This window comes from Chiloscyllium punctatum, chromosome 17, assembly GCF_047496795.1.
Source record: "Chiloscyllium punctatum isolate Juve2018m chromosome 17, sChiPun1.3, whole genome shotgun sequence".
Lineage (NCBI taxonomy): Eukaryota > Metazoa > Chordata > Chondrichthyes > Orectolobiformes > Hemiscylliidae > Chiloscyllium > Chiloscyllium punctatum.
The window spans coordinates 83,897,427-83,920,869 of record NC_092755.1 but is presented as its reverse complement, the minus strand read 5'-3'; the positions used below and the strand labels follow the sequence as shown (position 1 = coordinate 83,920,869).

General features: G+C 38.5%; 1 protein-coding gene across 7 annotated transcripts in view; it reads right to left on the bottom strand.

Annotated features, from left to right (window-relative positions):
* The window catches only part of golga3 (golgin A3), a 103,425-nt gene that overhangs the window by 27,230 nt on the left and 52,752 nt on the right, over window positions 1-23,443 (bottom strand). For 4 of the 7 annotated variants that reach the window (XM_072587721.1, XM_072587723.1, XM_072587720.1 and 1 more), the window contains exons 3-11: window positions 19,937-20,326; window positions 14,445-14,557; window positions 11,305-11,981; window positions 8,996-9,107; window positions 7,968-8,274; window positions 5,393-5,595; window positions 4,746-4,883; window positions 3,745-3,906; window positions 2,485-2,853 (exon numbers count right to left, since the gene is read on the bottom strand). In XM_072587721.1, coding sequence (XP_072443822.1) covers window positions 2,485-2,853; window positions 3,745-3,906; window positions 4,746-4,883; window positions 5,393-5,595; window positions 7,968-8,274; window positions 8,996-9,107; window positions 11,305-11,981; window positions 14,445-14,557; window positions 19,937-20,326 — 2,471 coding nt within the window. Of the gene's footprint in view, window positions 1-2,484; window positions 2,854-3,744; window positions 3,907-4,745; window positions 4,884-5,392; window positions 5,596-7,967; window positions 8,275-8,995; window positions 9,108-11,304; window positions 11,982-14,444; window positions 14,558-15,928; window positions 19,914-19,936; window positions 20,327-23,443 lie in introns of those variants that run through there. The other 3 variants (XM_072587725.1, XM_072587727.1, XM_072587726.1) reach the window with 3 other exon arrangements.

The window sequence follows — 23,443 nt, the reverse complement described above, 5'->3', positions numbered from 1 at the left end:
ATTATACAAAAACGTAATTCCTGTGATCCAGACATTTCTGAACAAATTTATTACCGGTTTTAAAAACTCCCATGATCGATGACACTATAATACTTTACTGTGTTTAATTTGTTTCTAGACTCTGTTACACCTCTATCAGAATTCACGTATCAACCAATCATCACTTTCCTGTGGTTTTCCCCTTGAACTGGTATCCTTGAGATTTATCCTAATGCATACAAGATAAAAAGTTTTGAAAAACTGTCCAGCAATACTCAAGTCTTAGTGTACACAAAGACCAGCATTCATAAAAAAACAAGTTACTAGCTTGTCAAATAAAACCAATTCCCTGAACATTTATTCTCAAAGGTGAGGGAGTTTTGAAAGGAAACTGAAACACACCCTAACTTGGGCACCCAAGATTGATAATAGCCAAAAGAGATTAAAACTAAGGTACCCTTATTCTGACCTCACAATAGTATGATTTGCTTTTCAATTCTTATTCTGAGTGGTCTAAGTAGTATTATCCATTAGTGCTAAGTTTTTTTTAAGAACTTTCACTTGTGAATTGAGCACTGCTGCTGGGCCAGCCTTTATGGCTCATCCCTAGTTGTCACTGAGAAGGTTGTAAGCTGACTTCTTGAACTATGCAGTCCATTTGGTGTAGACACACCCATAATGCTGCTAGGGAAGGAGTTTCAGAGTTTTGACTCAGTGACGTAGAAGGGCCTTCATCGGTGATCCTCAGGCGACTGTGTGGGGAGTTTACACATTCTCCTAGTGTTTGCCTGGGTTTCCACCAGGTGCTCTGGTTTCCTTCCACAGTCCAAAGATGTGCAAGTTAGATGGATTGGCTATGCTAAATTACCCACAGGTAACGTGCATCAGCCATGGGAAAATGCAGGATTGTTTAGGTCTGGATAGGATACTCAGGGTTGGTGTGGACTTGTTGGGCTGAATGCCATGTTTCCACTCTGTAGGGATTCTATGATCTCTGAATGGAGATATATTTCCAAATTAGGATGCTGTTTGACTTGGAGGGGAGCTTGCAGATGGTGGAGATCCCATGTATCCACAGCCTTTCCTTTCTAAATGGTAATGGTCATGGGTCTAGAAGGCACTGTCCAAAGACCCTTGGTGAGTGCATCATGTAGATGGCACACACTGCTGCTACTAGGCACCCATGGTGGAAGAAGTGGATGCTTGTGGACTTGGTGCCAATCAACCAGGTGGATTGTCCTCAATAGTGTCAAGCTTCTCAAGTGTTGTTGGAGCTTTCAGACAAGTGGGGAATATCCCAATATATTCCTGAGTTGTGCCTTGCAGATGGTAGACAAGGCTTTGGGGAATTAGCAATTGTGTCACTTGCTGCAAGATTCCTAATCTCAGAATGGGTGGTAATTTTGTAGTTTACAGTGTGATATAAGTGAAATTATATATTGAAAAAGACCCAGATTGTTTGTTAAGTCTGTCATCTTTTAGAATGAATATGTTGTTTTTAGTTCTTTCATATGTAAAATTGCAAAATATTTTTGCATTCTCAAGTCAACTTTAACAATTGGTGTCATGTCAGTCCACACTGAAGGTGTGAGGTGCCCTGTAAGAGACTGTCGATGCCACAATGCTCAAACTGAATCTAATCTTAAATAAAAACAGATTTATAGAATCTTACATGGAGTCATGCAGTTTTTGAGCAAAATAAAATGTTATTCTGCAAGTACAAATTCACCCCACAAACGGGTGCGTGTGTGGGTGGGGGGGGGGTGAGAACGCTTATGAGTGTCTGAGAGAAAGTGTGCGTATGTGTGAGAGAATGTAAAGGGCTATACATCCTTGAGGGGGTGAGTGTGTCAGCGTGGGAGTATATGTCAGAGAGAAAGAGAGAGCTTCTTTATGAGAGAGGGTCTGCGTGAGCATGATTTTTAACTTTATTATTTCTGCCATTTCACAATCACAACTATTTATTTCATCCCATTTTGCCCATTTTTGCCACAATTTCCATTATGACTTACTTTAAAAATGTACATGCCTGTAGACTTCGTTTCTTGATAATTTAATACCTTTTTTAAAAACATTCCTAATTGTTTAACTTACTGCTATATCTTTCATACTCTACCTCATTGTGCTCTCCTCTACTGTTCTTACACCTCTTTCCTATGATCCATTCTTCATCAGTGATGCCTTGATTGAATTGCTGTTTAATACTTTTAAAATGCAATACATTTTCCTGGATTCTGTTGAACACCATTTTAAACATTTCCTATTGTTATTCTACATAATTGCTTTCTATTTTTGTTGTAAATTTTATTCACCCAAGTTCTATTTTCATCTCTCACAAAATAGGGACTGAAAATATAATTGGATCATGCATCAGGTAGTGACTTATTCTTATGGGTTGTAACATATAACATTTTGAATATTTTCTTGAAATTCACAAAATAGTTAATGAAATTTTCCTTCATCTTTCAAGCATTATGTACTGTAGAACAGTTAAGTTTTAATTACCAGCCCAGTCTTAACAGCAATTTCCTGCCGAAGCTGTTCGAGGATTTCAGAAACCATCTCAGTGTCCTCCTCAAGCTTTTTAGTTTCTTCCCCCAGTACAGCCTTATCAGTCTTTCTAGCTTGCAGTGCAACTTCCAGGACAATCTTCTCATTCTGCAGGGACTGAATTGTTTCATCTTTGGCACTGGTTTCAGTTTGGACCTCTGTTAGGTGGGCCTCCAGCTCATCATAACGTGCCTGCAACTCATTTAAGGTTTGATCCTTGGTGTGCATGGACTCCTGGGCGACAGTCAACTGTTTCAGTAGGTCTAATTGTTCCTGTTCCAAAGCTCCTAATTGGAGCTCACGTTGATGCAAGGTTAACTTAACCTGAAAAGACATTTTCAATACATCTAAGAATGAGAATCACAAAGAAATAAACATTAATAACAGTTCCTCAAGACAGAATTACACAGTTAAATGTAGAAAAGAACATGGATGAACAAGGGATACAAGTTCGCGTTTGAGAGGGGAAATAAGAGAAGTGTTTAACTGCTTCCACAGAGGAGCTGTATTGCCACAGTGCACTCTAGAGACGAGCTTTTGGAAACGTTAAGGAATTGATGAATAGTGCAATTGAAGAACTTTCTTTTTCTGAAAATTTGAAATCACACTAGCTAACTAAGTTCACTTGGACAGAGGTGCTCAGAGCAGAGAAGACCTAATGCATTTACAATCTTAATTACATTCTGCCAAGTCAAAAGTCTGAGATTCCAAACTCTATTGTGAACTCTCAAGTGCACACCTTAGGACTGACCTTCAACAGAGTACTGAAGGAGCACTGCACCGTCAGAAATGATGTTTTTCTTTAGACATTAAACTTAGGCCTGGTCCGCTGCTCTAATGTCTCGTCTAATATAAAAGTTTCCACGGTACTACTCAAAAGACAGGCAAGGAATGCTTCCGACATGATATTCTTCCCTCAACCAAAGCTGTCAGTAATTTACCAATTCATCCATTTGTTGTTGGTCTTTGTTGTGAGCAAATGACTACATTTCTATAAATAATAGTAACATATCAAAAGTAATACAAAAAAAAAGCTGGTGTTGGAACAGTTTATAATGTTCAAAAGGATACACATTTTTTTCCTCTTTTCATAACATATAACTTGACTACTTTTCTCTTGCCTCACCCACATGGGGAGTGGAGGGTTATTTATGAGAGATAGGCAGCAAAGTGGAGTTAACATCATAATCAGATGACCATGACCCTGCTCCTCACCTCCTCAAGCTGCCTCTCCAATGCAGTAGCTGAATCAGCAAGTTTCTGAAGGTGTTCATGCTCTTCCTCAAACTCTTCAAGTCTCCGTGACAGATCATCTTCCACCAGTGTCTTAGCTTCTTGGATCTGCTGGAAAGCTTTTTCCTGATCCAACATATCAACCTAATGCAACAAAGGGCATTTTCAAATACTTAAAAACAAAATCACAAAATTTGTGGACCGATAAAGTCACATTTGACAAGAAAATAATTCAATAGTCGTGGTTCAATCATGAATAATTTAATAACAGCTATAATGAAACAATTAAGACTGGCTTCTCTCAAGCTGCTATACCATGAAATGCAAATGAGTTTCTAGAATGGATCCTTCTGCACTGTAGCACCGCATGAAAGGGCTGACTTGGGTCTATAGTTTTGGGGTAACGAATCCTATTTATTGTAACTTTCAGTAGCTCACTACTAAAGATCAACGCAGTTAATGTAAAAAAGAATCTTGTGACAAAATTATATTAAATCAAATAAATAAATAACAATGATGTACAAAAATTAAAATTTCCTATTGTAATGAAGGATGACATAAATAGAACTAAAATTATTTTAACAAGTGAGAAATGCAGCCTCATTCTTCTTCAGGAGGATACGTGAAAACGTAAACAGTGTCACAACTTATTCAATTGGTCTTCTCTTCATGATCATCTGGTGTGACTGAAATTATAATGATCTCACACTAGTGATCACTACGGTGCACTCATTACCTGGCAAACAGGTCTAAGCTAACGTTTTTAAACAGATTGTTGTACATTTCATCATGGAAGGGTTACAACACATTGACAATGCTAAAAGACTCTTTCAAGAACAAAAAAATTGTTTCAATGCTTTGCAGGACTAAATGTTAAAAGAAACTAGAATCAAATTTAAACTTTGTTGACAGCTGCAGAGTCATGCACAGAACTCTCAGTCACAGGAAATTAGTACAATTCACTTTTAGTGCTACATCTTTACCTCAATATTTTGGAGGTGCATTGCAATACGCTCCTTTTCCTTGATTGATCTCTGCTGAGTATCTGTAAGTTGTTGAGAAAGAGTCACATTCTCAATTTTCAGATGCTCCAGCATTGCTGCTTGGGTCATGTGACCAGCCTGCAAGTAAAGCAAAACCATCTCCACTGAAACAATGGCAGAACCACAAAACCCAGAATGTAAAAAAAAAAGTTTTGAGTGTACCATAAACTATATTTTAAAAGCAAAATACTGCAGATGCTGGAGAAACTCAGCAGGTCTGGCAGCATCTCCAGAGAGAGAAACAGTTCTCTGTCCACATATGTTGCCAGACCTGAATTTCTCTAACACTTAATTTGGATTATAAATTATATTTGACTTGGTTTCATGTCAAGTTGCAGTTTCTCTCTGGTCAATCATTTCCAAGATTAACTTAAACCAGTTTCTGTACTCATTTATAGATAACCCAAGGCAAAATAGTAACAGCCAAAATATTTAAATATACAAATTAAAGTGATACAATTTTTTTTTAAAAAGTCATTGACTATATATGATATCCACAATAAACTTTGAATGCAAAAGCAGCAAAACGGTTTAGGCTAAGTGGAACACAAGTACCAAAAGGTTATAAAAATCTCATGGTACCTTACCTGCACATTTGCCATTTCACTCTGTAACCGAACTCTCGCCTCTTGTGCCAGTGTCAGCTGCTGCTGGTACCATAGCCTGACTTGCTGCAGAGAAGCTATTTCTGATTGGGAAGCCTTGAGCTGGCTTGTCAGAGTGGCACGGTCCAATTGTACCTGCTGAAGCTGGCTCTGTAATACTGTCATTTGTTGTTGAATAGCATGAACTGGGAAAAAAAATTAAATATACTTCAGAATAATAATTTGCAGGCCAGTTTCTTCTATTTACATTTTGCTTACATCAGCCACTTATTTAGTTTAAACTAATGTCCAGGACAATGTAACCAGACAGACAAAAACAAGCACATGACTACACCTTTCATAGTCAACTGGAAGGATAGCACGAAAATACTTACTAAACCTAACACACTAATCGTTCATGTAACTATTAAAATCTCTCCGGTCTAAACATTACTCAATTAGGCAATTATTATATAATATCTATAAAAGAGCACATTGATTAAAAGGAATGTCTAGGAAACAGCAAGCAGAGAATAGCGATAATGGGCCTTTTTCAGAGTGGCAGGCTATAACAAAGTGTAGTTGCACAATATCAGTGTTAATGCTCCAATTATTTACAATCTATAACAATGACATGGAAATTGGTGCCAAATATATGGTACTCAAGATTGCTAATGACTGCAATATAGATAGGAAATTTGACAGGAGCAGTTAGAGGGCCTACAGGTTAAATGGGTGCAAACAAATTTGGCAGACTGACCATTACGTAGGAAAATGCGAATGTGTTCATTTTAGTGGGCAGAACATAAAAGAGGGTACTATTTGAATGGAGAGAGACTGCACAATTCTGAGGCGCAGATAGACCGGAGTGTAAATGGTACATAGAATTCCCACCTAGAACCACCCTCCACCGCATATCCCTGTAACGCTGCATCTCCCATGGCCGATCAACCTAACCTGCACATCTTTGGACTGTGAAATGAAACCAGAGTTTGGGGGGTGGAAATTGACTTCACCACAGGAAATGACATCACCAACCCAAACAAACAGAAAGTGGGAATTTTCAGCATTGCTTCACCTGATGCCCACTGAAGATGTTACCCAGTAGGGTAACAAAGCGTCTGAAAATGAGCCTTGCAGCTCAGCGAGCAATCCTACATCCAGAAAGGCAAATTAATTGTTTTCATTTGTTGCAAGAGCAACTGAATATAGAAGTAGGGACTTGTTACTCCAGCTGTACGGAGCATTTGTGAAATTTCATATGGAATAATGTGTACACTTTTGTTTTCTTTAGAAATTGAGAACAGTGTTGTGCGCAGTTCAGAGAAGGTTCATTTGACTCATTGCTGGAATGAGGCAGTTAACCTATGAGGAAAGCTTGGACAGGCTGGGCACAATATTCATTGGTGTTCAGAAAAATGGCAGACAATCTTTTTGAAATATAAAAGATCCTGAAATGATTTGTAGATACTGACAGGGTATTTCCTTGTGTGGAGAGAGAGTTAAAGAATAAGTGATCCTGCTTTAAAGGTATAGATGAGAATTTCTGTTGGTATGCAGAATTCTCTTCTCCATATAGTGGAAACCATGTCAATGAATACATTCAAGGCAAAGTTAAGACAGATTTTTGATAGACACAAGAAATCAAGGGCTATAGAGAGGGAAGACAGGAAAGTGGGATACAGACACAAACCAGATCAACCATGACAGAGCAAGCTTGGAGGACTGAGTGGCTTAATACTGCTCCTAAGTCCCATATTCCTAACAATTCTAAAATTCAATACTAACCAAACTAACAAATTTTGGAAATTAAGAAAGAGCATGTAGCTAGTTAGGAAATTATACCTTGGGAGCGCTCTAAAAGCATAATTCACTACTGAAAATTAGAAGTATTTGCAACAGTTTAATGTGGAATTTTACATGGATTTCACGATACTATGAAGTCATTACACTTAAAATTCCATACAATTCAGGAGACAGAATGAACGATCACATGAGAGATTATACCAAGTCTATTAAAAATTATCTGGCTAGAAACTTATATTTATCTGACATCTTTAAAGTAAGAAACATCCTACGGTCCCCATAACTGGACAATCAGTTCCAGCCAGTAACCTGAGAAACTGGATTCCCCATTTATGTTGAATTCATTATTCTACCTTGGGTTGATAGTGGTTTCATTGCCCCAAACCAGGGAGAGGTAGTAGGAAGGAGGGTAAGGATTAGTTTATTTAGATACTCTTAGTGGGAAGAGTGAGAAAGACAACGGGCTTGGGCTCCATGATGTTCCACAAGCCAACAGCCTCCAATACATATTAGGAAGGGTCACTGGACCTGAAACGTTAATTTGGATTTCTCTTCACAGATACTGCCAGACCTGCTAAACTTTTCCAACAACTTCTGTATTTTTTGTTTCCAATAAATATTACTTGGGTGTATACAGGAAAAAGCAAAAAAAAAAGCAAGTTAATGGGTATCTGGCAAGAATCAGAACATCAGACATAAGAGAAGACCAAAAAACAGAAGCTATGACATGCTCCTAACTAAGCACAGATTCAATTATTCTGTAAAGACATACCAGAGTCATTTCTGCTGGAGAGTGCCTGCTGCATTTCTGTGACTTTTCCCACCAGTCTCTGGTATTGCTCCTCTGACACCTGAAGATCATTGTTGAGTGCAGCTAAGCTGGCATTCTTAGACTCGAGATTCGTCTGCAGCTCAGTCATGGCCTGTTCGAGGCTGGAACATGTTTGCCGTAAGGTGTTTACTTCAGAGTTGAGCATACTTTGCTTTTCCTCACTGAGCACCTTCTGCTCATTTTGTGCCTGTAGTTGCGCATTTAAAGCTGCTAATTGGGCCTGCAATTCAGTCTTCTCTTTCAAACCCTTAGAAATTAAAAAGAATGTTCATGATGCCCTATTTACCCTTAATAAAGATTGGTTATACTTTTTCTTTAATTGCTTCAACATCAATGTCAGGATACCCCAGACTGAGCATGCAAGCTCCTTTGAAGAAAAAAATATGCAAACCCAATTCATATGAATAAAAAGAACTTCAGAGTTTTAGGAATTCAAAAAAAATCTATTATCTACAAACCAAGTGACATGTTGAAATTTTATATTGCTTGTGGGAGTTATAAAGAAGAAAGTACTTGCACAAATATTTCTAACACTATCATGAGCAGTCAAAAGCTTCCAAAACCTGAAATCATACCAGTTAAGCAAGGAATACCAAAAAAGGCGAATCCCACCCCCCACAAATCTACAGTGCACTTCTTTGGATTCTCACAATTTAAATAGCATCTATAGAAACATAAAAACCTCCTTATTTTCAACAATACATCCAATGGATTAAAAAGGTCTATGGTTCAATTGGTTAGCATTGAGAAAAGCATATCAAAAAATGAAGCAGCATCTCATGAGTATCTACTGACTAGAGACAATCAAAAACTATTTGGGTAATTGAACCAAAAATCTACCTTGCTGCACGACAGTGATTTTAAATGTCAGGTCATTTTGTTCTCTTCCCTTTTCTCTCTTGTCCAGCCCCTTCCCATCCCTCACCATCCTAAGCACAGCACAGGACAATGCAAATACTATTTTTCACCTCGTTAGCTTCAGAAGACAGAGCTTCCAATTGCCCCTCAAGTCGCATTTTTTCTTTCAGAATTTGCATCAGGTCATCGTGGGATTCTGCCACAGAGCTTTCCACAGAGATACTGCATAACAAAATTATAACATAGCTGACTTAAAACACACCATTCACTTTGTAATCATTTAAAAAGCAAACAATTCCAGCAACCCCATTATATTTCAAATTCACGTGCAACCCTCTAATTCTGTTTTATTTGTGGTAAATGGGTGCATATGCTCCACTAATACAACTCAAACTTTTGTTAATAGCTGTTCACAATGCAATGAGCATAGCAAGAGACAAAATTGATCACAGTACCAATCTAGCTATTGTGCAATCAACGAGAGTTATGGCTTCATTTTTGAAAGCTTTAACCTTATTAACTCATGGGACATTAGTATCACTAAGACAGGACCAAGAGCAAATGCCCTCCCTTAAAAAGGAATCCAGTGATTCCACTGGGCTTTCAAAACAATCCAGGAACTTCCTAGTCACAAATAATGATAGTCGTTCAGGCCGGAGCCCTTAGTCGTTCCCGATGAAGGGCTCCGGCCCAAAATGTTAATTCTCCTGCTCCTTGGATGCTGCCTGACCTGCTGTGCTTTTCCAGCAATACACACAACACCAACAATGATAACATATTTTATGATGTGGCAGTGCTGGTGTTGGACTAGGTGGACAAGGTTAAAAATCACAACACCAGATCCAACAGGTTTATTTGGAAGTAAAACTTTCAGAGCATTGCTCCTTCAGATAGTTAGTGCGGCAGGATCATCGGACATAGAAATGCTGTGATTTTATTTTTTTCAATTCCTTTGATAACATGGTGGGAGCCAAGCCAGTTTCTCTAGGTTAATAGTTTAGACTTTTGCATTACTAGACAAGTAACAAAACTACTATGCTAATGTCCCTGCTATTATTGATGCAATAAACATTAAAATCAATAAAGGAATAGAATTAATATATTATATATTTTGCCTTAGGAATAGAATTAATATATTATATATTTTGAATTAACTTTTAGAAGGGGAAACAAGGCCAGTCCCAAAAAAGACATTCCCATAAGGGGAGGAACAGAATTAAGCCATTCAGCCCATCAAACCTGCTCCATCTTTCAATGAAATCTTGGCTTGATAATCCTCAACTCCACTTTCCTACTTTTTCCCCATGATACCTGGCTCCTTCATCGATTAAACATCTACCCACCTCAGGTCTTGAGTCCACTTAATGACCCAGTCTGGACAGCTCTGTGGTAAGGAATTCCAAATTCACTTCCTTTAGAAGAAGAAATTCCTCCTCATCTCTGTCTAAGGCAACCCCTTAGTCTGAGATTATGACCTTGGGATCAGATTCTCCCACAAGGGAAAACACCCTCTCTGAATCCACCCTGTCAAGCCTTATAAGAATCTTTTATGTTTCAATAAGGTCACTAAATGTTAAGGGAGGTGATGGCCTAATTGTATTACCATTAGAATTTTAATTCAGGCACCCATATTAAGTTCTGGGGACCCAGGTTCAAATCACACCATGGCTGATATTGGAATCTGAATTCAATAAAAACTTGGGATTAAGAGTCAAATGATGGCCATAAAACTGTTGCCTATTGTCAGAAAATGCCCTTTAGGGAAGGAGATCTGCCAACCTTACATAGCCTGGCCTACAGGTGACTCCAGACTCTCAGCATTATGGTTAATCCTCTGGGCAATTCATGATGGGTAATAAATACTGGTCTGGCCAGTTACATCCAATGAATAATAAAAAAAAACCTCTCACTCTTCCAAAATACTAATGAGTACAGAACCAGCCTAATCAACTTTTCACAATTCTACCATAAAACAGACCTATCTAAAGAACAGTTTCTTTTGCTGCCAGTATAACCATTAGATGGAGGTGAACAAAAGGGTTCACTATTCTAGGTACAGTCTAACTAGTGTCTTGTATAATTTTAGCAAGTCTTCCCTGTTTATATGCTCCTTCTCCAAACATCAATGAACTTCACTTTTTAAAAAATTGATATAGTCAGCATTTCATCAAATAAATATACTATAAGCATTATTAAGCCAATTTGATAAAATAGATGCGACATGAAGGGTATTTTGTCTTTTATCATTCTAAAGATTCTGATTGCAAAGTGCAATCCTTAAACATTTGGTTTCTATCAAGAGTTCACAGGTCATCTTAACAAAAGTTTTTTTGCTAGCATATGTCCAAAATATTAAAATAGTGAATTTTCTTTTAACAACTCCTATGTCAAGTTCTTTAAGCATATCACTAGCAGTTACCTGCTGGAAATACTGTCTCTCCGGCTCCGCACTGCTCCATTCACTTCCTGATGGTCGCTCTGATGCTCTGCTGCCGCAGCCTGTAATACCTCCCCAATAGAAGGAAACTGCCCCATATCGTTTGATAATATTTCTTGCCCATCAACAGTGTATGTGTTTTTTTGCCTGCTGTCCAGCGCGGACATGGTCCCATAAATACCAGTGGTAGATATACTGCTGTAAGAAGAACTATCACTTTCATTTCCATCTTGCCTCGCACCCAGATCACTGCCATCTATCTCAGAGTTGTTGTCCTCAATATGCAATGAACTCTCCAATTTATCATTTTCTGATGCAAGGCCTATTTCAGATATGACAGATGTGGATGAACCAGTCCTGTTCTGGGATAATGTTTCCACACTGGAAGACCTCCCAATACTACTGCCAGCCTCTGAACTATCTGTTTTATAATCCGCAAGGGATCGTATTTTGCTGGTCTTTGAATGCCGCAAAGTCTTCTCATCTTTAAGAGCATTTGGCATTCCAAGGCTGCCCACTTTGGGTCCTCGTGGAACACTGGTCCTCAGGAACGAGTACTCCGTAGTCAAGTTGAGTGTATTAGCTCTTGGAAGTACTTCAGGGTGGAACATCAACTCTGGGTCCAATGTACTGCTGAGTCGATTTTTTGATTGCTTGGACTGAAAGATAAAAGTAGACACATTGTTCTGAAAAGCTGTTCCTCAACAAAGCAAGTTTTCATTCTGTGAATTACATAAATGAGCCTTTTCAAACACTGCTGCCCAGTAAAATGGTAGCATTACCGGAATTTGGAAGTGTGAGAGGTGACTTGATTAAAATGTATAAGATTCTAAATGGTATTCTGAAGGTGGATGGAGAAAGTAGATTTCCTCTTGTAGATCGGTGAAGACTAGACGGTGCTGTTTTAAAATTACAGTTCATCTTATAAGACAAAGATGAGGAGAAATATTCTCTCAATATGCAAATCTGGATCTCTGCCTCAGAGGAAGTGGAAGTTGAATCATGGAATATTTAAAGCAAGGTAGATTGATTCCCTTGTCTAACCAGACCCTAAGATTATCCAGAGTAGAGTCATAGAGATGTACAGCATGGAAACAGACCCTTTGGTCCAACCCATCCATGCCGACCAGATATCCCAACCCAACCTAGTCCAACCTGCCAGCACCCGGCCCATATCCCTCCAAACACTTCCTATTCATATACCCACCCAAATGCCACTTAAATGTTGCAATTGTACCAGTCTCCACCACTTCCTCTGGCAGCTCATTCCATACATGTACTACCCTCTGCGTGAAAAAGTTGCCCCATAGGTCTCTTTTATATCTGTTCCCTTTCACCCTAAACCTATGCCCCCTAGTTCTGGACTCCCAGACCCCAGGGAAAAGACTTTGTCTATTTACCCTATCCATGCCCCTCAATTTTGTAAACCTCTGTAAGGTCACCCCTCAGCCTCCAATGCTCCAGGGAAAACAGTCCCAGCCTGTTCAGCCTCTCCCTATAGCTCAAATCCTCCAACCCTGGCAACATCCTTGGAAATCTTTTCTGAACCCTTTCAAGTTTCGCAACATCTTTCCGCTAGGAAAGAGACCAGAATTGCACGCAATATTCCAACAGTGGCCTAACCAATGCCCTGTACAGCTGCCACATGACCTTCCAACTCCTGTACTCAATACTCTGACCAATAAAGGAAAGCATACAAAACACCTTTTTCACTATCCTATCTACCTGCGACTCCACTTTTAAGGAGCTATGAACCTGCACACTAAGGTCTCTTTGTTCAGCCATACTCCCTAGGACCTTAAGTTCAAAGTTTGTGAAAAGATTTGTAGCTCAGGTGCTCGGGTGCAAGCACTGAGGATGTCACCTGGACAGGGGACGAAAAGTCTGCAACACAAATTCCCAGCTCGGCGAACAGAACCACAACAATTACCATTAAGTGTATAAGTCCTGCTAAGATTAGTGTTCCCAAAATGCAGCTCCTCACATTTATCTGAATTAAACTCCATCTGCCACTTCTCAGCCCACTGGCCCATTTGGTCAAGATCCTGTTGTAATCTGAGGTAACCCTCTTCGCTGTCCACTACACCTCCAATTTTGGTGTCATCTGCAAACTTACTAACTGTACCTCTTATGCTTGCATCCAGATCAGTTATGTGAATAACAAAAAGTAGAGGACCCAGCACCGATCCTTGTGACACTCCAGTGGTCACAGGCCTCCAGTCTGAAAAACAACCCTCCACCACCACCCTCTGTCTTCTACTTTTGAGCCAGTTCTGTATCCAAAATGGCTAGTTCTCCCTGTATTCTGTGAGACGTAGCCTCGCTAATCAGTCTCCCATGGGGAACCTTGTCGAACGCCTTACTGAAGTTCGTATGGATCACATCTACCACTCTGCCCTCAATTCTCTTTGTTACTTCCTCAAAAAACTCAGTCAAGTTTGTGAGACATTATTTCCCATGCACAAAGCCATGTTGACTATCCCTAATCAGTCCTTGTCTTTCCAAATAGATAGGCATGTGGAATTCAAAACACAGCCAAATCAGTCAATCTTATAGAATGGCACATCAAGTTTTTGGGCAGAGTGGGCTATTTCTGCTCCAATTATATATGCTCATATTTAACAGCCATTGTAGCCAGAACAACAAAAGAACTTTCTTTCATTATTTACAAAGTTCTATATGGTTAAATGAGTTCAAGTCTTCTTCCTGGCCTCACTTATCAATTTATTTTACCCTATAATACTTGATTACAGTTTTCTCCTTAGCCTAACTGAAGCCTCAATTTTCAAACCCTAGCATCTATGCTTCCTTCTACCCTAGTATCAGTGACAGAGCCTGCGTGAACCTCTGACTTGCTACGTCCACTGAAAGACACAGATGGCACTTTTGATTAATGTCTCACCTGACACCAACGTAACAACTTCTGACCTGCATCGCAAATATCAGCTTAGACTGCACTCAAATCCTAAAATGGGACTTGAATGCACACAATCTTTTCCATCACTGCTGAGCCAAGTTGACATTGGTTAATTATAAGTTGTGCAGGGTCGCAAATGAAGTAGAAATAAAGATCAGCTGTATCTCTTGACCCTCTCCAACCAGTTTTATTCCAGCACACTTACTCTCTGCTGATGTCTTTGCACTCTGTACTGCTTAAGCTGCTCTTCAAGACGTTGTTGAGCCTGTGAACGTATCTGTTCTTCATTCTGTTCTTTCAAAGAAGGATCCACAGTACCTGATTTCAAAACAAAATCATAAATTCAAACCACCTATATAACTCAAATCTACTTATAATGCAAACAAGCAGAATTACAATTAAAATTATAGCAAAATTTACTCTTAACGTTGTTTAGTTAGAAAAATGTCCAGTCTGTTTGCAGGCTTCGTTTGCTAAAGCTTCAACTTTTTTTTCAAAAAAAAAACCCCTTCACCTGAAATATTTATAAATACTTTCCACTTCATCTTTTCAAGACTTGCACGTTGCCATGGTCACCTCAAATTCTCAAACTAGACATAACCTCCACTGTTGCACAGACAAGCAGCCTCAGTTAAACTAGATCATATATGAAATACTCCTTTCACTTGTTAAATTCTTTTTCCATTAATTATGATAATGTTTTTATCTTTTTTAAAAAAATAACTGGGTTGGCTTTTACTGCCATTTCAGGCAATATATTCCACATCACAACCCACTGCATTAAAAATAAAATATGTTGCCCCCTCATATATCAGGTGCTTTTGCTGAAAAACAAAAACCCAGTCATCACAGATTTGAGTATCTGTAGACTCATCATTGGAAACAGTTTCTTCTCATTTAGTTTATCAAAAACTTTCATGATTTTGAATACCTTTATTCAATCCGGTCTCATCAAAAGAAGAAAGTCAGACAAAAATCCCAGAATCTAAACTTTACCAATGTTTCAGGTTGCACAATCTGGTCAGAATTTGTTTACTTTTTCTTAAGACCATATTGAATACCTCCAAGTAATAACTTGCTTTGTATCCTTCTTCCATTAGAGGGGTAGGTGATGAGAGTCAGATGAAAATGAATAGAGACTTGCTTAGTGTGGCAGCTCAGTAAATTAACTGTATAAACAATTGGAATGTACAGAAATTCACTACTAAAAGCAAATTGCAAAAAGTGCTATGGTTATATTGAGATAGCTGTGAAAAGATTGGTTATATAACTAGACAAAATCTCACTGCATTTTATTTAATACATTTTTATAGAATCTATGTTACCTACATATTGCAAGAACCAACCTGTAAATCAGAAATAAAAAAAATTCAGACAGTGCAATGTGGCACGGTTGCATTCGCAATCTCTCTCTCTCTCTCTACATGACCCGAGAGATCTACTAGTGATTTGCTGGGCAATTTTTACCAAGAGATGAACATATCTTGAGAGTTTGTGGTGACATGCAAGCCAAAATCAGGTAAGGAGTAGGAGATTTTATTTTCTGACAGATGTGGGTGGAATACTTCTATGGCTATTTGTTACTTTTCTATTAGCCCACAATTTAAAATTTCCATTTGCTGTGACGAGATTTGAATTTACAACCTCTGAGTTATCAGTCCAGAACCACAATTACCACCAGTACTGTACCCCAAATCCTGGTCCACATGGAAATCTGTGCACTAAGTAGCTCAAGATTCACACACACGGCACATTGACTCTTTCAGTTATAGGTGGTCAGTGACTTGGTAACATCTGAAAGTAAAAGTTAACAGAAGACAAGAAAAATGCAATTGAGATTCCAGTAATGGCAAGCTGTCTCCCTGTGAGACTCCTTGCAGGAATATTTGCATCATTTATGAATGCAGGTAGGGTGCATGATTGGAGGGTGGCTAATGTTGTACCTTTGTTTGAGAAAGTTTGTACGGAGAAACAGGGTAACTACAGGCCAGTGAGTCTAACTTTGGTCGTGAGTGACTTGTTGGAGATAATTATAAAAGATAGGATTTATGGATGTTTAGAGAGGCAAAAATTGATTAGTGCGAGGGAAATCATGTCTCACAAACTTGACTGAATGCTTTGAGGACATTACCAAAAAGATTGATGATGGCAGAGCAGAAGACTTTGTTTATTTGGATTGTAGTAAAGCCTTTGACAAAGTTCCACATGGTAGACTAATTAGTAAAGTTAGATCATCTGAGATTCAGGGTGAGCTTGCCAATTGGATACATAATTGGCTTTTCAACAGGCAATAGAGTGTGACAGTAGAGGGCTACTTTTCAAACTGGAGGCCTATAACCAGCGTTGTTCCATAGGGATTGGTTCACTTCCTCTTTCATTTCTCATTTAAATTAATGATTTCTATGAGAATATAGAAGGCATGGTTACTAAGTTTGTGGACGACAGCAAAATTGGTGGCATAGTAGACAGTGAAGAAGGTTTTCTAAGACTATAAAAGGGATCTTGATCAAATAGGTCAATGGGTTGAAAAAAAATGGCAGATGGAGTTCAATCTGGATAAATGTGAGGTATTACATTTTGGTACAACAAACAAGTTTAGGGATTTTACAATTAATGGTAGGGCCTTGGGTAGTGTTGTAGAACAAAGGGACCTGTTTCAGGTACATAATTCTTTGAAGTTTTTGTCACATATAGTTAGGGTTGTCAAAAAGGCATTTAGCATGCTGGTCGTCATTGCTCAGTCCTTTGATTATTGGAGTTGGGAAGTCATATTGAAATTGTACCGGGGCCTCTTCTGGATTACTGTGTCTAGTTCTGGTCACCCAGTTATACAAAAGGGTATTATCAAGCTGGAGAGGGTTCAGAAGAGGTTTACCAAGATGTTGCCAGGCATGCAAGTTTTGAATTATAAAGAAAGGCTGGATAGGCTGAGACATTTTTTCACTGGTGCATCAGAGGTTGAAAGGTGACCTGAAAGAAGTTTATAAAATGAATAAGAGGTATAGATAGAGTTAATGGTGGTTATCTTTTCTCTCAGGCAGGTATTTTGGAGACTAAAGGGGCACATTTTTATGATGAGGAGAGAGATTTTTTAAAAAAAAGACAGGAGACACCAATTGGGTTTTTAAATAGAGAGGGTAGTTCGTGTGTGGAATGAACTTCCTTAGGAAGTGGTGGATGTGGATACAATTACAAATGTTTAAAATACATTTGGATAGATATGCGGATGGGAGAAGGTTGGAGGCAGATCGTGCTGGTTTAGTTTGGGGTTATGTTCAGCATGGACTGGTTGGACTGAAGGATCTGTTTCTGTGTTGTATGACTCTATGGAAGGCCTAGTAGGTAAAAAGTACTGCAAGACTAAGCTACAGGATCAGAATGGCCTCAGATCAATCTTCAGCTTGTGTTGAGTTAGCTCACAATTCATAGCAAGAGGCAAAAAGATACCATTGGGCTCAACAGCATAATATTTCTTCGGATGCTGGCAGAGGTTGGTGATGGGGTTGAAGAAAAATGAGACAGGTTAAAATGAATTTAGTAAATCCTGATTGAGTGACATTTGTGGACATCAAGTGAGGGAAAAAGGTGGATTCAGCTGTAAAAACCCTCAGGACACTTGCTGAACAATAGCAGCTATCTGCACAAACCTTCAACTGTATAAATGTCTCACAATAGGGAGCCATCGTAGCTGAAGCAGAACTCATCCCACAGCAGAAACAGACCTGTTGGAAACTGTGAAGGGCATTATAGCTCCTTAATCTATCAATAGGATGATATAACATCACATTATACCAACAATTTAAAATGTCACACATACCCAGCGATATCAACCATGAATGTACATTTAAATTTAATAGGTCAGTAAGTCCAATGACAAAATAAATTGCATAGCCCTGGTGACTTTGTAAACAAAAAAATTACTTCTCATTTCAAACCAGCAACAGCCTGAATGTCAGCATACTAACATCTGACACATCTGAGTGCTCAAAGCCCTGCTACAGTTAATCTCCATCAAACCAAAGAGCTGACTGGGATTACACAACTTCTCGCAGTGTCAACCTCACCACAGATCCACCAACATGGTAGCTTAATTGAAGGTTTGGGCAAATGGCTTCATAGTGAGGGAATAAGATTGGGATTTCGTTTTTCTCTTCTGTGCAGATGGATCACTAAACAGGAGACCGGAAACACTGCACAATCAACAAGCTGATTTTGGCAGGGAAATAATTTCAATCTTTAGTTGCAATTGTAACAAACAGGAATTGATATCCAACTCAAAGTATTAAGAATTTGAACTCTCACAATGACCAAATTCAGTAAATATAGATATCTCATATCTGGATTCAAAACATTTTCATTAATACAAACTATGTGACTCATGGTATAGACATACAAACAAGAAACACGAAGCTGAAAAACATTACAAACAAAAATAAATCAAAGGCATTGGAGTTTTAGAGCAGCAGCATACATTGTTACACAAAGCTGGGCTTAGTTTGTGTTTTACAACCAACTAAATTCAAGAAAATTAAAATAGACCAACTACAAAATTTCTTGTAGAACTCTATTTGCTCCTTCTAATTCCTTAAACGAAAATTCTCACGGAGGCTGCAACTCGTACAGAGCTCACAGCAACACTATCCTGTAAAATGATGAAGTGGTTGCTACAAGCTTGGACTGATCTTCCAACTTTGCCCATTCTCCAACAGCGAGGAATTTCATCCAAAACTGCACAAACAAAAAAAGTTGTCTATGTTGTCTTATAAAATACACACTATAAAAGTAACAAAAAAGGTTGAGTTAACGTGCCTGAATTGGCCACGCTATAATTGATGTGGCTTGCTACTTGGTCATCATTTGCTTTAAGAATGCAGTCAAGGTGCACTGCAACAACTATTGAAAAGCGGATTTAAAAATTTGTCATCTATGATGCAGATTCTTAGAATGCAATATTTATAATGCTGCAGTGTTAAATACAGGCCTCACATCATCTGGTTATTTTAAAAATCTGCAAAGGAAGAGACATCAGAGAGGATCCACACCAAATCTGGTCCAACAGCAACCTAAGTGGATAAATAAAGAATCTGGAAAAACAGGTAATTTTGATTTTGTTGCATGTCATTACATTAAAGGAACACACTTAATGTGTAACGCAAAAGGTTTCTACAGGATTGTAGAACAAAAGTTGAAAATTGCATTATACTGAATCATAGCAGCTGCTATACAACAAATTGAAACAAATTTCAACTTGTCTAAAACTTTGTTATCGATAGCTGCATTAAACCTCATGTACCCCCCTTACCTCACCAACCTGCATTGACTCCCTGTTAAATTGACTTAAATACAGAATCAATGTACTCATTTGCTATAATGGCTTCATCTTACCTCTGCTACTGCCATCAGCTCTATTGTGGTGACAATTTCCAAAATCATTCATGGAAGTCAATTCTGCTAAGTTATTTGTACTGATGCAGAGAAGTATCTTGTGACAGGAAGTATGAAAAACTCCCAGCTTAAAACATGAATGCCATTCCTAAAAAGAGATTTCTATGGTAGCACATGCAAAGAAAGAGACAGCACATGGAGTTGCCAGCTCAACCAAGCAAGCTTTAAAAGCATGCCAAAATTTGGCAGAGAGTAAAGTTCAAAAGAGGAGGAAGGAGGGTGGAAGAGCCACCTCTATAAATAAATGCTTACACAAATCGGTTTCTTGCATAGGAAGACTTATAATGAGCGACTGCAAAGCTTCATATTTTTGAACAAGCAGCTCAGATTTAGCTGCCTGAGGATTCTTTAAGTTGTCATGGAAACCATCCACACCTGGGGAAGGCTGTGTGCACTCATCAGATCTGCACATTGGTGGCTGACTTTCTGGTGAGGTAGAGACTGCTTGGGGAATGTCAGAAGGCTCAGTGGACCTGTAAACGGCCTTGGATCCATTCTGACAACCGTCTCCTTCACCATCAGCACCTTTACCACTGGAAGCACACAGTTGCTGGATCTCGCCCTCATGTTTGCCTGAGATACTGCTGGCGTCCATAGCTGCTCCAATGCTTGGCACCTTATCAGTACTGTTCACATAGGTACCTATGAAAAATGAAGCACAGTTAGCAACTAGTACCATCCTATTCTACACTTAACACCAACTGAAAAGTGAAGCTTGACTTATTTTTCCAACCAGTCTTCTCACCATTAGCAAGCTCGTGGCCTTTTTTTAAAAAAAAAGATTCAATAATTTGATATTTTAGATGGGGGGAAGGAAATTGAGAAAACAGAAAAATTGAGATAATAATGACAACTAAAATAAGTGAAACTCAATTTTTTTTTCAGTTCAAACTGCACAAAGTTCAGATTGCATTCTTGATCTAAGGAGGGTGGAAAACAAGACTATTTTTCATGACAGATATAACCTCCAAAAGCAGGCAAAATCTTGGAACAAATACTTTTGTTTTGTCTCAAAATGCTCATCTGCACACACTGGGTAGAAAGCATCAAAGCATAAAACCATTGCTTGCTTAGTGTCACTGGTAATTTTCAAATTTACATCTATTTTAGAGTAGGTCAACATTATGTCCTTCATAGCTTTAATTTCTTTTCAACTTTCTTTTACAAAAAAAGAGATGTGGACTTTCAGTGCCAGGAGAAGTAAAAAGTTTATCTTTCTGTACATAAAAAAAACAAGTCCAGAACTACATACTGTAGTGCTACCAGGGTTCAGATCTAAATCAAAATTGTTCAGTATTATGAACAGATAATAAAGCACAAAAGTTGCCATTCTCTTTTGAGAAGCACCATTCACATTCTAAAAATCAGGATAACGTTCTTTAAAGTTCAATCGAAGTAGCATCATCCCAAATCAACAACTTCCACTACCCAAAAAGACAAAGGCAGCAGATGCATGGACTCGACACCATTTGTATGTCAGAAACAAAACCAGAAGTTGCTGGAAAAGCTCAGCAGGTCTAACATCATTGGTGAAGAGAAATCAGAGTTAACACTTCTGGTCCAGCTCTAAGGAAGGGTCACTGGAGCCAAAATGTCAACTCTGATTTCTCTGCACAGATGCTGCCAGCCCTGCTGAGCTTTTCCAGCAACTTCTGTTTAATTTACAGCACCCACAGTTCTTTTGATTTTTATATACCAATTCTACGTCCCCCTCCAAGTCTGCACTATTCAGACTCGAAATATGTTGCTGTCCCTTCATCGCTGCTGAATCAAAATCCTTGAACTCCTTTCATAACAGCACTATGGATACACCGACACCCCAAGTACTACAGCAGTCGAGAAAGGCAGCTCACCACCACCTTTGCCAGGACAATTAACAATGGATGGTAAATGCTGACCCACATTCCATGAACAAATATAAAAAAAAACTATGAACTTGTTGTGGACAAGAAAAATACCACCAGATTGTTCACTTTTTTTGTCAACCAGTTTGTTTCTGAAGGTTCTGGATACTCTTGGCACAAACTTACTTTATACATTTTCTGCTGAGATAAGCAGCAATCATTCATAGCTGAAAACATGTTGCTGGAAAAGTGCAGCAGGTCAGGCAGCATCCAAGGAGCAGGAGAATCAACGTTTCGGGCATGAACCCTTCTTCAGGAGAAACGTCGATTCTCCTGCTCCTTGGATGCTGTGCTTTTCCAGCAACACATTTTCAGCTCTGATCTCCAGCATCTGCAGTCCTCACTTTCTCCTAGCAATCATTCATAATGTCAGACACATCATTACCAAAGTAACATTCAAAACAAGCTCAACTTCATTACTCTAAGACCTTGGTGTAACCTCAATCTGTGCAAGTAGTTATCACAAGTGACAGTTATGTTAACAAAGCTCTCCAACTTTGGTATGAAAACACCGACCCACTTTTCCCTTTCTGTTCCAAGTATTCTAGATACAATAACAGCACAACTTCCATGACATCTAATAAGTAGTGTCACTGATAATAATTGATTTGCATGTGTTAATTTAATAAACAAAGACTTCCAAGGAGAATGAAACTGGCTGGTATATCAATTTTATATGCTACAAAATGACTTCAACGCACAATGATGGCTTCAGTCAGGTTTACAATTATTGTATTTCAGATTATCCTATTAGCTGGTACATCTTAAAGAAAAAATAAAATTAATATATGAACCAAGTTCATGAATTTTACTTAGATATCTATAACAGCCAAGCCAAACAACTGGAACAAAATCAATGATCTAAAGGAAAAAAAAGTATCCACAATAATGAGCAGGCAGAAAATATCAGGAGGTACCTATGGCATAAAACCTCTGCATAAACTAGTGTCGTGTTAGAGGGGCTTGCTTGCATTTTCAGGCGATCCGTCAAGAACACAAGTTATTTTTCTTTAATATTAGATGCCAAGAACAAAAATGCCAACAGATACATCAGTAGAAAGCAGTTTTCCTTCAAACTAATATTGAATATGTCACATTAAAATCAATAGAAGAAGAGGCCTTAAAACATTACCTCCCTCATTTGTCCTTGGGATTGTTAGGAAGAGGTGGGTGCGGATTGTACCTTTAACAGTGTTAAAAGCAACAGAACTTACAAAACCAAGTGTTCTGAAAATAACTAAAATAACATTTGGTTGAACAACTCGATTAGCTGGTTGCCTGGAAATGACAAAACAGATTTGAATTAGGCCAATCAGTTTAAATTATACCCCCCCAAAAAAAAACCAAACTCCAATCCAGTTTGAATTTAGTATATTGACAATCTTAAATGCCAATGACAATCTGATGCTTGGGGGGGGTACAAGACCAGGGAAAATTGAACAGTTGAGAGGAGAACTGCCAAGCTACCAACATGTAAAGACTGCCTGAAAAATAGCTTTATAAAAAGTACCTTTATCGATCAGAAACCTGTGAAGCAGAATCCCCAAGAAGAAAAGATGACATGAATACAGAAGAGAATCAAAAGCTGCTTGGTTTTGAGATAAGTAGTTTTGTACATCTTAATTGGGAGTTTTATCAGACTAGTATTGTGGAAGAGGGAGGGAAAAGATAGGTTAGAGAGAGCAAATGTAGTTGTTAGTTAATTATTCTCTGTTATACTTTAAGAAATAAAATTGGTAATTTTTACTTTAAATAGTTCTTGGCCTTTTGAATTTTCACAGATTACTGCATGGGACACATCTTTTCTGTATTGCTGCTTTCAATTAAGCAGGAGGGTTTACCCAGTGTCATAACA